General features: G+C 51.5%; 1 protein-coding gene across 1 annotated transcript in view; it reads right to left on the reverse strand.

Annotated features, from left to right (window-relative positions):
- SPAG17 (sperm associated antigen 17) overlaps positions 1–13,777 on the reverse strand; it is a 1,802,643-nt gene that overhangs the window by 313,678 nt on the left and 1,475,188 nt on the right. The window contains exon 39 of the mRNA XM_085620708.1: positions 1,173–1,286. Within this exon, the coding sequence (XP_085476834.1) occupies positions 1,173–1,286 (114 nt within the window). The remainder of the gene's footprint in view (positions 1–1,172; positions 1,287–13,777) is intronic.

Here is a 13,777-nt window from a genome sequence, read left to right on the forward strand (position 1 = left end):
ATTATAGAAGATCACTGGGCTTTGTCAGCAGAACCCATATCTTAGTGCCTAGATGGTATATCTACATCATAGGAACCGCATGGCTCTTCTCCCTGGAAAGATCCCTCTCCAAGTGTGTGTTAATATCAAAGCACAGGTTTGCAGCAGCAACAGCTGTGTTAGCATGTTTTGTCTATGTGCTAGGGACTGACCAGAACTGAATAACAAGGGGCATTGTTTATCGACCTGGTACACAGTGTTCAAACTAAACTCCAAGAACAAACAGAGAACGCAAAAAGCAGACGGTTCTCATGTGAAATGCATAAACAGCGTCTTGCCAAAACAAAAAGTCATGTAGTAATGTGCGCAAAAGCAGCATCATGGCAGCAGAGCTCATGCTAACTTAGCGATGTCGACAATGTCCCTTTCGGCCATAAGACAAGTGAAGATCTTACAACACTGTACCACCCCACAGCAGAGATCTTACAACATTGTACCATCCCACAGCAGTGATCTTACAACTCCGTACCACCCCACAGCAGAGATCTTACAACTCCGTACCACCCCACAAGTAGATCTTACAACACCATACCACCCCACAGCAGAGATCTTACAACTCCGTACCACCCCACAGCAGAGATCTTACAACATTGTACCATCCCACAGCAGTGATCTTACAACACCGTACCACCCCACAGCAGAGATCTTACAACACCGTACCACCCCACAGCAGAGATCTTACAACACCGTACCACCCCACAGCAGAGATCTTACAACTCCGTACCACCCCACAGCAGAGATCTTACAACACCGTACCACCCCACAGCAGAGATCTTACAACTCCGTACCACCCCACAGCAGAGATCTTACAACATTGTACCATCCCACAGCAGTGATCTTACAACTCCGTACCACCCCACAGCAGTGATCTTACAACTCCATACCACCCCACAGCAGAGATCTTACAACATTGTACCATCCCACAGCAGTGATCTTACAACTCCGTACCACCCCACAAGTAGATCTTACAACACCATACCACCACACAGTGGAGATCTTCTAACAATGTACCACCTCACAGCAGAGATCATAAAACACGTGCCACCCCACAACACCGTTCCACCCCACAGGGCTGATCTTACAACAACGTACCACCATCTAGAATGAATGTAAAAATGAAAACACTTTCTCACCAGAACCAGTTTCAGAAGATCTGCTGCATGGACCTTCTCCTCCGAAGCCCTAGGGTCTTTGATGTTCATCGCATTCAACTCGTGATCCTTCTTCAGAACGTGGTCAATGTATTCCTAGGAGCAGGAAATGCAACAAAAGTAATCACCCCAAAGTGTCCTGCTCCATCTAACTTATCAAGTACACTAACCAGGAATAGAGAGTGAGTGGGAACACATCGGAACAGAATATGACGTAATGGCAAAAATGTCCAACATTAACATTCTTAGTGTCAATGAATGATCCGTAGCAAAACCCTTGCCTTCTCCTGTGCTTGTCCTCCTTCCCCCTTGTACTGCCACCTCCACTCTGTATCCCATCCACCTCACATTTCTTACATTTACTTCACACCCTCTTTATGAGCTGCTCTATCCCTGCCTATCACTTCTTCTGCTCTTTACTCTGTCCATCTGCTTCTCTGTGCACACTCTCTCCTCACCCACTTGTCTGTCTTTTTTCTTTCTATGTCTGAACTTTCTCTTTTGACATGTTTGTTTATTTCGGCCTTCATTCTTTCTCTATGCCCAGCTGGCAAACCTAACTATGTCCATTAGCCTCTATCTGCCCATGCGTCTGATGGAAAAAGGGCATCAAGCAATATTGAATTAAGTGTACAAACTGGCCCCTGGCACTATTAGCAAGCAAAGCACAAGGCACCAGAAGAAGAATTTCACCATTTAAATGACTAGAAACACTGGAAAATTCCTCTCTAGGACTTCTTTCTAGTACAGAAAATACACAAGACAGACTGGCAATACACCTAGCCAATCCAAACACACTAGGCAGACAGACAACAAACACTTGCCAATCACAACATAAAATGAAGACTGACAACAAGCAGTAGCCAATTCAAACGCACAAAGCACACTGATAACAACATTTTGCCAATCAAAAACACATGGAAGAAAGTCAAGCACACTAGTCATTCAAAACACACAAGCCAGCTAACAAAATACAGTAGCCAATCAAGATTTACACTTCACACTGAAATCAAAGAGCACTCAATCAAAACATGCAAGTGTCCCAGCCCCTCCCCTCAGCCACAGGAGAGGCTGGACTGGACTTTCAGTCCCTCCCTCTTCCAGATCATATACTAGTATCATTTACTCTGGACACTCAGCCCCTCCCACTGCCAGATCACAGACTAGCGTCAGGCACTCTGCACTCTCAGCCCCTCCCTCTGCAGATCACAGATTACTTTCAGGCACTCTGGAATTGCAGCCCCTCCCTCTGCCAGATCACAGACTAGTGTCATGCATTCTGGGGTCTCAGCCCCTCCCTCTGCCAGATCACAGACTAGTGTCATGCATTCTGGAATCTCAGCCCCTCCCTCTGCCAGATCACAGAATAGTATCATGCACTCTGGAATCTCAGCCACTCCCATTGCCAGATCACAGACAAATGTGAGGCAGTCTGGACTCTCAGCCCCTCCCTGTGCCAGTGCCAGATCACAGACTAGTGTCAGGCACTCTGCACTCTCAGCCCCTCCCTCTGCCAGATCACAGACTAGTGTCAGGAACTCTGCACTCTTAGCCCCTCCGTCTGCAGATCATAGATTAGTGTCATGCACTCTGGAATCTCAGCCCCTCACTCTGCCACATCACAGACTAGTATCATTTCCTCTGGACTCTCAGCTCCAACTCTCTTCCAGATCACAGACCAGTGTCATGCACTCTGAAGACTCAGCCCCTCCCTCTGCTAGATCACAGACTAGTGTCAGGCACTCTGGACTCTCAGCCCCTCCCCTCTGCCACTTCGCAGACTAGTGTCATGCACTCTGTAAACTTAGCCCCTCCCTCTGCCAGATCACAGACTAGTGCCATGCATTCTGGATTCTCAGCCCCTCCCTCTGCCAGATCAGAGACCAGTATCATGCACTCTCGAATCTCAGCCCCTCCCACTGCCAGATGACAGACTAGTGCCATGCACTCTGGAGTCTCAGCCCCTCCCTCTGCCAGATCACAGACTAGTGCCAAGCACTCTCAAATCTCAGTCCCTCCTCTGCCAGATCAAAGACTCTGGACTCTCAGCCCCTCCTCTCTCTGCCACATCACAGACTAGTGTTATACACTCTTGAATCTCAGCCCCTCTCTCTGCCAGATCCCAGGCTAGTGTCATGCACTCTGGATTCTCAGCCCCTCCCTCAGCCATATCACAGACTAGTATCATGCACTCCCAAATCTCAGCCCCTCCCAGTGCCAGATCGCAGACTAGTGTCATGCACTCTGGAATCTCAGCCCTCCCTCTGCCAGATCACAGACTAGCGTCAGGCACTCTGGACTCTCAGCCACTCCCTCTGACAATTCACCGACTAGTGTCAGGGACTCTGCACTCTTAACCCCTCCCACTGCAGATCACAGATTAGTGTCATGCACTCTGGAATCTCAGCCCCTACCTCTGCCACATCACAGACTAGTATCATTCACTCTAGACTCTCAGCCCCTCCCACTGCCATATAACAGGCTGGTGCTAAGCACTCTGGAGTCTCAGCCCTGCCCTCTGCCAGATCACAGACTAATGTCATGCACTCTGAAGTCTCATTCCCTCCCTCTGCAAGATCACAGACTTGTGTCATGCACTCTGAAGTCTCAGCCCGCCCTCTTCCAGATCACAGACTTGTGTAATGCACTCTGAAGTCTCAGCCCCCCCTTTTCCAGATCACAGACTTGTGTCATGCACTCTGAAGTCTCAGCCCCCCCCTTCCAGATCACAGACTTGTGTCATGCACCCTGAAGTCTCAGTCCCTCCGTCTGCCAGATCCCAGACTAGTGTCATGTACTCTGGAATCTTAGCCCCTCCCTTGCCAGATCCCAGACTAGTGTCATGCACTCTGGGTTCTCAGCTCCTCCCTCTGCCAGATCACATACTAGTATCATGCACTCCCGAATCTCAGCCCCGCCCACTGCCAGGTGACAGACTAGTGCCATGCACTCTGGAATCTCAGCCCCTCCCACTGACAGATCACAGACTAGTATCATGTACTCTGGAGTCTCTGCCCCTCCCTCTGCAATATCACAGACTTGTGTCATGCACTCTGGAGTCTCAGCCCCTCCCTCTGCCAGATCCCAGACTAGTGTCATGCACTCTGGAGTCTCAGCCCCTCCGTCTGCCAGATCCCAGACTAGTGTCATGCACTTTCGAATCTCAGCCCCTCACTCTGCCAGATAACAGACTTGTGCCATGCACTCTGGAATCTGAGACACTCCATCTGCCAGATCCCAGACTAGTGTCATGTACTCTAGAGTCTCTGCCCCTCCCTCTGCCAGATCCCAGACTAGTGTCATTCACTCTGGATTCTCAGCCCCTCCTTCTGCCAGATCACAGACTAGTGTCATGCACACTGGATTCTCAGCCGCTCCCTCATCCAGATCACAGACTAGTGTCATGCACTCTGCAATCACATACCCTCCCTCTGCCACAGGAGAGGTTGGACCAGATTTTCAGCCCCATCATCTGCCAGATCACAGACTGGTGTCAATGCACTCAGGAATCCCAGCCCCTCCATCTGCCAGATCACAGACTTATGTCATGCACTCTGAAGTCTCAGCCCCTCCCTCTTCCAGATCACAGACTAGTGTCATGCACTCTGAAGTCTCAGTCCCTCCCTCTGCCAGATCCCAGACTAGTGTCATTCACTCTGGATTCTCAGCCCCTCCTTCTGCCAGATCACAGACTAGTGTCATGCACACTGGATTCTCAGCCGCTCCCTCATCCAGATCACAGACTAGTGTCATGCACTCTGCAATCACATACCCTCCCTCTGCCACAGGAGAGGTTGGACCAGATTTTCAGCCCCATCATCTGCCAGATCACAGACTGGTGTCAATGCACTCAGGAATCCCAGCCCCTCCATCTGCCAGATCACAGACTTATGTCATGCACTCTGAAGTCTCAGCCCCCCCTTTTCCAGATCACAGACTTGTGTCATGCACTCTGAAGTCTCAGCCCATCCCTCTTCCAGATCACAGACTTGTGTCATGCACTCTGAAGTCTCAGCCCCCCCTTCCAGATCACAGACTTGTGTCATGCACTCTGAAGTCTCAGTCCCTCCCTCTGCCAGATCCCAGACTAGTGTCATGTACTCTGGAATCTTAGCCCCTCCCTTGTCCGATCCCAGACTAGTGTCATGCACTCTGGGTTTTCAGCTCCTCCCTCTGCCAGATCACATACTAGCATCAAACACTCTCGAATCTCAGCCCCGCCCACTGCCAGGTGACCGACTAGTGCCATGCACTCTGGAATCTCAACCCCTCCCTCTGCCAGATCACAGACTAGTGCCATGCACTCTCGAATCTCAGCCTCTCCGTCTGCCAGATAACAGACTTGTGCAATGCACTCTGGAATCTGAGACACTCCATCTGCCACATCAAAGACTAGTATCATGTACTCTAGAGTCTCAGTCCCTTCCTCTGCCAGATCCCAGACTAGTGTCATTCACTCTGGATTCTCAGCCCCTCCTTCTGCCAGATCACAGACTAGTGTCATGCACACTGGATTCTCAGCCGCTCCCTCTTCCAGATCACAGACTAGTGTCATGCACTCTGCAATCACATACCCTCCCTCTGCCACAGGAGAGGTTGGACCAGACTTGTGTCATGCAATCTGAAGTCTCAGCTCCTCCCTCTGCCAGATCACAGACTAGTGTCATGCACTCTGGAATCTCAGCCCCCTCCCACTGCCACATCACAGACTAGTGTCTTGCACTCTGGATTCTCAGCCCCTCCATCTGCCAGGTCACAGACTAGTGTCATGCACACAGGAATCCCAGCCCCTCCATCTGCCAGATCACAGACTAGTGTCATGTGCTCTGAAGTCTCAGCCCCTCCCTCTTCCAGATCACAGACTAGCGTCATGTGTAGGAGAGTAGGATCTCCTTCACATGGGTACCCCCACTTATTGCTGGTGTTTCACTGTTTTTCGACCTTTGTCTGGCTGTGGCCCTGCTAATCAGGACCATAGCCTAGCTCCTTCCTCTCTAAAATGGTTACCATGTACATTAGGTACATATCTAATTGGATACTGGAGTGCCTTATAAGGCCCTAGTATATGGTATACTATATACCTAGGGCATAGGTAACTCAGAGGCCTACCAGGGGCTGCTGCATATATTATGCCACCCCTGGGAAGCACTCCACAATGGCACCACAGGTCTGCTACTGCAGCCTGGGTAAGGGTGTGCTTGCACCCCTTACTGTGGTATAGGCTGCCTATATCCACAGACTTTCAGCCCCTCCATCTGCCAGATCACAGACTAGTGTCATGCACTCTGAAGTCTCAGCCCCTCCCTCTTCCAGATCACAGACTAGTGTCATGCACTCTGAAGTCTCAGCCCCTCCCTCTTCCAGATCCCAGACTAGTGTCATGAGCTCTGAAGTCACAGCCCCTCCCTCTGCCAGATCACAGACTAGCGTCAGGCACTCTGGACTCTCAGCCCCTCCCCTCTGACACATCACAGACTAGTGTCATGTACTCTGGAATCTTAGCCCCTCGATTGCCAGATCCCAGACTAGTGTCATGCACTCTGGGTTCTCAGCTCCTCCCTCTGCCAGATCACATATTAGCATCAAACACTCTCGAATCTCAGCCCCGCCCACTGCCAGGTGACAGACTAGTGCCATGCACTCTGGAATCTCAGCCCCTCCCACTGACAGATCACAGACTAGTATCATGTTATGTTATGTTATGTTAATAAGAGCTTGTAAAGCGCACGGTCACCAGAAGGTTTCATGGCGCTAATTGTTGCAAGTGTCACGGCGGGGGGAGCTAAGCATAGCCCCTCCCCTCTGACACATCACAGAATAGTGTCATGTACTCTGGAATCTCAGCCCCTCCCTCTGCCAGATCTCAGACTAGTACCAAGCACTCTTGAATTTCAGCCGCTCCCACCGCCAGATCACAGACTAGTGTCATGCACTCTGGAGTCTCAGCCCCTCCGTCTGCCAGATCCCAGACTAGTGTCATGCACTTTCGAATCTCAGCCCCTCCCTCTGCCAGATCACAGACTAGCGTCAGGCACTCTGGACTCTCAGCCACTCCCTCTGACAATTCACCGACTAGTGTCAGGGACTCTGCACTCTTAACCCCTCCCACTGCAGATCACAGATTAGTGTCATGCACTCTGGAATCTCAGCCCCTACCTCTGCCACATCACAGACTAGTCTCATTCACTCTAGACTCTCAGCCCCTCCCACTGCCATATAACAGGCTGGTGCTAGGCACTCTGGAGTCTCAGCCCTGCCCTCTGCCAGATCACAGACTAATGTCATGCACTCTGAAGTCTCATTCCCTCCCTCTGCAAGATCACAGACTTGTGTCATGCACTCTGAAGTCTCAGCCCGCCCTCTTCCAGATCACAGACTTGTGTAATGCACTCTGAAGTCTCAGCCCCCCCTTTTCCAGATCACAGACTTGTGTCATGCACTCTGAAGTCTCAGCCCCCCCCTTCCAGATCACAGACTTGTGTCATGCACTCTGAAGTCTCAGCCCCCCCCCTTCCAGATCACAGACTTGTGTCATGCACCCTGAAGTCTCAGTCCCTCCGTCTGCCAGATCCCAGACTAGTGTCATGTACTCTGGAATCTTAGCCCCTCCCTTGCCAGATCCCAGACTAGTGTCATGCACTCTGGGTTCTCAGCTCCTCCCTCTGCCAGATCACATACTAGTATCATGCACTCCCGAATCTCAGCCCCGCCCACTACCAGGTGACAGACTAGTGCCATGCACTCTGGAATCTCAGCCCCTCCCACTGACAGATCACAGACTAGTATCATGTACTCTGGAGTCTCTGCCCTTCCCTCTGCCAGATCACAGACTTGTGTCATGCACTCTGGAGTCTCAGCCCCTCCCTCTGCCAGATCCCAGACTAGTGTCATGCACTCTGGAGTCTCAGCCCCTCCGTCTGCCAGATCCCAGACTAGTGTCATGCACTTTCGAATCTCAGCCCCTCACTCTGCCAGATAACAGACTTGTGTCATGCACTCTGGAATCTGAGACACTCCATCTGCCAGATCCCAGACTAGTGTCATGTACTCTAGAGTCTCTGCCTCTCCCTCTGCCAGATCCCAGACTAGTGTCATTCACTCTGGATTCTCAGCCCCTCCTTCTGCCAGATCACAGACTAGTGTCATGCACACTGGATTCTCAGCCGCTCCCTCATCCAGATCACAGACTAGTGTCATGCACTCTGCAATCACATACCCTTCCTCTGCCACAGGAGAGTTGGACCAAATTTTCAGCCCCACCATCTGCCAGATCACAGACTAGTGTCATGCACTCTGGAATCTCAGCCCCTCCATCTGCCAGATCACAGACTTGTGTCATGCACTCTGAAGTCTCAGTCCCTCCCTCTGCCTGATCCCAGACTAGTGTCATGTACTCTGGAATCTTAGCCCCTCCCTTGTCAGATCCCAGACTAGTGTCATGCACTCTGGGTTCTCAGCTCCTCCCTCTGCCAGATCACATACTAGTATCATGCACTCTCGAATCTCAGCCCCGCCCACTGCCAGGTGACCGACTAGTGCCATGCACTCTGGAATCTCAGCCCCTCCCTCTGCCAGATCACAGACTAGTGCCATGCACTCTCGAATCTCAGCCTCTCAGTCTGCCAGATCACGGACTTGTGTCATGCACTCTGGAATCTGAGACACTCCATCTGCCACATCAAAGACTAGTATCATGTACTCTAGAGTCTCAGTCCCTTCCTCTGCCAGATCCCAGACTAGTGTCATTCACTCTGGATTCTCAGCCCCTCCTTCTGCCAGATCACAGACTAGTGTCATGCACACTGGATTCTCAGCCGCTCCCTCTGCCAGATCCCAGACTAGTGTCATGCACTCTGCAATCACATACCCTCCCTCTGCCACAGGAGAGGTTGGACCAGACTTGTGTCATGCAATCTGAAGTCTCAGCTCCTCCCTCTGCCAGATCACAGACTAGTGTCATGCACTCTGGAATCTCAGCCCCCTCCCACTGCCACATCACAGACTAGTGTCTTGCACTCTGGATTCTCAGCCCCTCCATCTGCCAGGTCACAGACTAGTGTCATGCACACAGGAATCCCAGCCCCTCCATCTGCCAGATCACAGACTAGTGGCATGCGCTCTGAAGTCTCAGCCCCTCCCTCTTCCAGATCACAGACTAGTGTCATGTGTAGGAGAGTAGGATCTCCTTCACATGGGTACCCCCACTTATTGCTGGTGTTTCACTGTTTTTCGACCTTTGTCTGGCTGTGGCCCTGCTAATCAGGACCATAGCCTAGCTCCTTCCTCTCTAAAATGGTTACCATGTACATTAGGTACATATCTAATTGGATACTGGAGTGCCTTATAAGGCCCTAGTATATGGTATACTATATACCTAGGGCATAGGTAACTCAGAGGCCTACCAGGGGCTGCTGCATATATTATGCCACCACTGGGAAGCACTCCACAATGGCACCACAGGTCTGCTACTGCAGCCTGGGTAAGGGTGTGCTTGCACCCCTTACTGTGGTATAGGCTGCCTATATCCACAGACTATCAGCCCCTCCATCTGCCAGATCACAGACTAGTGTCATGCACTCTGAAGTCTCAGCCCCTCCCTCTTCCAGATCACAGACTAGTGTCATGCACTCTGAAGTCTCAGCCCCTCCCTCTTCCAGATCCCAGACTAGTGTCATGAGCTCTGAAGTCACAGCCCCTCCCTCTGCCAGATCACAGACTAGCGTCAGGCACTCTGGACTCTCAGCCCCTCCCCTCTGACACATCACAGACTAGTGTCATGTACTCTGGAATCTTAGCCCCTCGATTGCCAGATCCCAGACCAGTGTCATGCACTCTGGGTTCTCAGCTCCTCCCTCTGCCAGATCACATACTAGCATCAAACACTCTCGAATCTCAGCCCCGCCCACTGCCAGGTGACAGACGTGCCATGCACTCTGGAATCTCAGCCCCTCCCACTGACAGATCACAGACTAGTATCATGTTATGTTAATAAGAGCTTGTAAAGCGCACGGTCACCAGAAGGTTTCATGGCGCTAATTGTTGCAAGTGTCACGGCGGGGGGAGCTAAGCATAGCCCCTCCCCTCTGACACATCACAGAATAGTGTCATGTACTCTGGAATCTCAGCCCCTCCCTTTGCCAGATCTCAGACTAGTGCCAAGCACTCTTGAATTTCAGCCGCTCCCACCGCCAGATCACAGACTAGTGTCATGCACTCTGGAGTCTCAGCCCCTCCGTCTGCCAGATCCCAGACTAGTGTCATGCACTTTCGAATCTCAGCCCCTCACTCTGCCAGATAACAGACTTGTGTCATGCACTCTGGAATCTGAGACGCTCCATCTGCCACATCAAAGACTAGTATCATGTACTCTAGAGTCTCAGTCCCTCCCTCTGCCAGATCCCAGACTACTATCATGCAATCTGGGATCTCAGCCCCTCCCTCTACCACATCACAGACTAGTGTCATTCACTCTGGAATCTCAGCCCCTCCCACTGCCAGATCCCAGATTAGTGTCATGCACACTGGATTCTCAGCCGCTCTCTCTTCCAGATCACAGACTAGTGTCATGCACTCTGCAATCACATACCCTCCCAATGCCACAGGAGAGGTTGGACCAGACTTTCAGCCCCTCCATCTGACAGATCACAGACTGGTGTCAATGCACTCAGGAATCCCAGCCCCTCCATCTGCCAGATCACAGACTTATGTCATGCACTCTGAAGTCTCAGCCCCTCCCTCTTCCAGATCACAGACTAGTGTCATGCACTCTCAAATCTCAGCCCCTCCCTCTGCCAGATCCCAGACTAGTGTTATGCACTCTGCAATCACATACCCTCCCTCTGCTACAGGAGAGGTTGGACCAGACTTTCAGCCCCTACATCTGCCAGATCACAGACTAGTGCCATGTACTCAGGAATCCCAGCCCCTCCATCTGCCAGATCACAGACTAGTGTCATGCACTCTCGAATCTCAGCCCCTCCCACTGCCAAATTACAGACTAGTATCATGTACTCTGAAGTCTCAGCCCCTCCCTCTGCCAGATCACAGACTAATGTCATGCACTCTGGAATTTTAGCCCCTACCCTTTTCCAGATCACAGACCAGTGTCATGCACTCTCAAATCTCAGCCCATCCCTCTGCCAGATCCCAGACTAGTGTTATGCACTCTGCAATCACATACCCTCTCTCTGCCACAGGAGAGGTTAGACCAGACTTTTAGCCCCTCCATCTGCCAGATCACAGACTAGTGTCATGCACTCAGGAATCCCAGCCCCTCCATCTGCCAGATCACAGACTAGTGTCATGCACTCAGGAATCCCAGCCCCTCCATCTGCAAGATCACAGACTAGTGTCATGCACTCTGAAGTCTCAGCCACTGCCTCTTCCAGATCACTGACTTGTGTCATGCACTCTGAAGTCTCAGCCCCTCCTTCTTCCAGATCACAGACTAGTGTCATGCACTCTGGAGTCTCAGCCCCTCCCTCTGCCAGATCCCAGACTAGTGTCATGCACTCTGCAATCACATACCCTCCCTCTGCCACAGGAGAGGTTGGACCAGACTTTTAGCCCCTCCATCTGCCAGATCACAGAGTGTCTTGCACTCAGGAATCCCAGCCCCTCCATCTGCCAGATCACAGACTAGTGTCATGCACTCTGAGGTCTCAGCCCCTCCATCTGCCAGATCACAGACTAGTGTCATGTGTAGGAAGGTGGATATCTGACTATGGTTACCCCCAACTTTTTGCCTAGTGTCTAGCTGGTTTTTCGACTTAGTTGGCCTGAGATCCTGCCATTCAGGGTCTCAGGCTGTCTGATCTCTCTTTAAAATGGACTCCATGTACCCTAGGTACATTCCCAATTGGTAAGGATCACCTTATTGGACCCTGTACAGTGTACCCTAGGTACCCAGGGCATAGGTGTACCCTAGGCCTCCCAGGGGCTGCAGCATGTATTATGCCACCCCTGGTCTGGCCTTCCAATCAGACACAACTGGCTGATCACTCAGCTGGGGCAAGGTCGTGTAATCACCCCTTGCTTAGATATAGTATACCTATATCTACCCTTAAAATAGACACATGTGTATCTATCAGCCACTCCTATGGCAGGCCTTAACAATTCTGGAGGCAGAGTGCTTGATAACATGTGAGATGGTGCTCTAGCATGAGCTGAGCCTGTCTGCAGCTTTCAGAACCATGTCCTTATAGCTGTTCTATGATATAGCCTACCATATACTCTTAAAGTACCTTATAATCTTAAACGGTTATGGTAACTATGGTTTAGCTTTATCAAAACATGTCGTGTAAGGTGTCTAACACTTTGGAATAATACCCCCATACCATTTCTGGTGATGAGGATATTATTCCCTCCTTCTGGAGGGAGAGACATGTTAAAATCCTACTTTGCTGTTTAACTCTAACCAAAGCCTCAGCATTACAAAATGGATGCTGCTGCCACAGACACGAGTCTGACCTCCTGCTGCTGGGAGTAATCCCGGCAAGGGAGGCTTGGACAATAGGTTTCCTGCTTGGGGAGGTACTAGCACCTCCCCAGACAGACTTTTGTGTATTGGGGCAGGGAGGGCTGAAAGGAATGAGACATGCCTGGGGCACACAAGGTGTCCCATGCATAGTCCAGTTCAAACCGGTGCTGGGGCACTCCAGCCCCAGTCCTGGCGCGAAACTGGACAAAGGGAAGTGGGTGTAACTACCCCCCTACCCGGTCCCACCCATAAGGCGTGACCTAGCAGGCAACCCAGCCCCCCAGATTAGTATAAGAGTGGTAGCTGGGCCCCAGGAGATTAGATTATCCTGAACCTGCAACTTGAACAGAAACTCTGGACCTTCGACATTCGACGAAAGAAGAAGACTGAAGAATCTCCCTTGTGGCCAAGGAGTGGCTATCCTGTGCAAACAGGCACCATCAAGAGACTTACCCTTTGCTTTGCTGAAGTTCTACGAGGGACCGACTGCAGAGCCCGACCAGAGCCTTGACTTCCAGACTTCTCCGACCCTGAGCCATATCCACAGCCGAGCTGAGATCTGTGGAGGCGACGAGAGACGTGGGACCGGTTACCTGGGAAAAGTGGCGAGTATCTTACAGCGCAGCTTCTGAGGTACCCTCGAAGTTGTGCACCGGGGATTGAGAAGCCCCAGCCCCAAGCACCATCTGCACCGAAGATCAGCCCCCCACACTCCACGAGTCTTGCGTGGGGCCCTTCTGCATTTTCCTGCTTGCCGCGTCTGTCTGGTTGCTTGCCCGTTGGCTATTGGCCTTTGCGACGACACACCTTGAAATCTTCACTGCTGGTTTGGCTCCTCCAGACTGGCTCCCGCTTCCTTGCAAAAGAGAAGCACCCCAGACCTTCCTGGTCTGCAACAGAAGCAAGTCCTCCTTTCTTCGTGGGTTCCGCTTGCCAAGGCTTGGTGAGTCCCAGTTCGACTTCGACGCCGCCGACAGCAAGAGCCTTCGTGGGACAGCTCGCCTCCTGGTCCTGGTCATCCTCGACGTCTCCTTGTACCCGTGGCTGCTGCAACAAGCTTCACCCTTCACCTGCAATCTTCACGACATCGCCTGGTTCCTTCCTGGTT

Source organism: Triturus cristatus, chromosome 8, assembly GCF_964204655.1.
Source record: "Triturus cristatus chromosome 8, aTriCri1.1, whole genome shotgun sequence".
Lineage (NCBI taxonomy): Eukaryota > Metazoa > Chordata > Amphibia > Caudata > Salamandridae > Triturus > Triturus cristatus.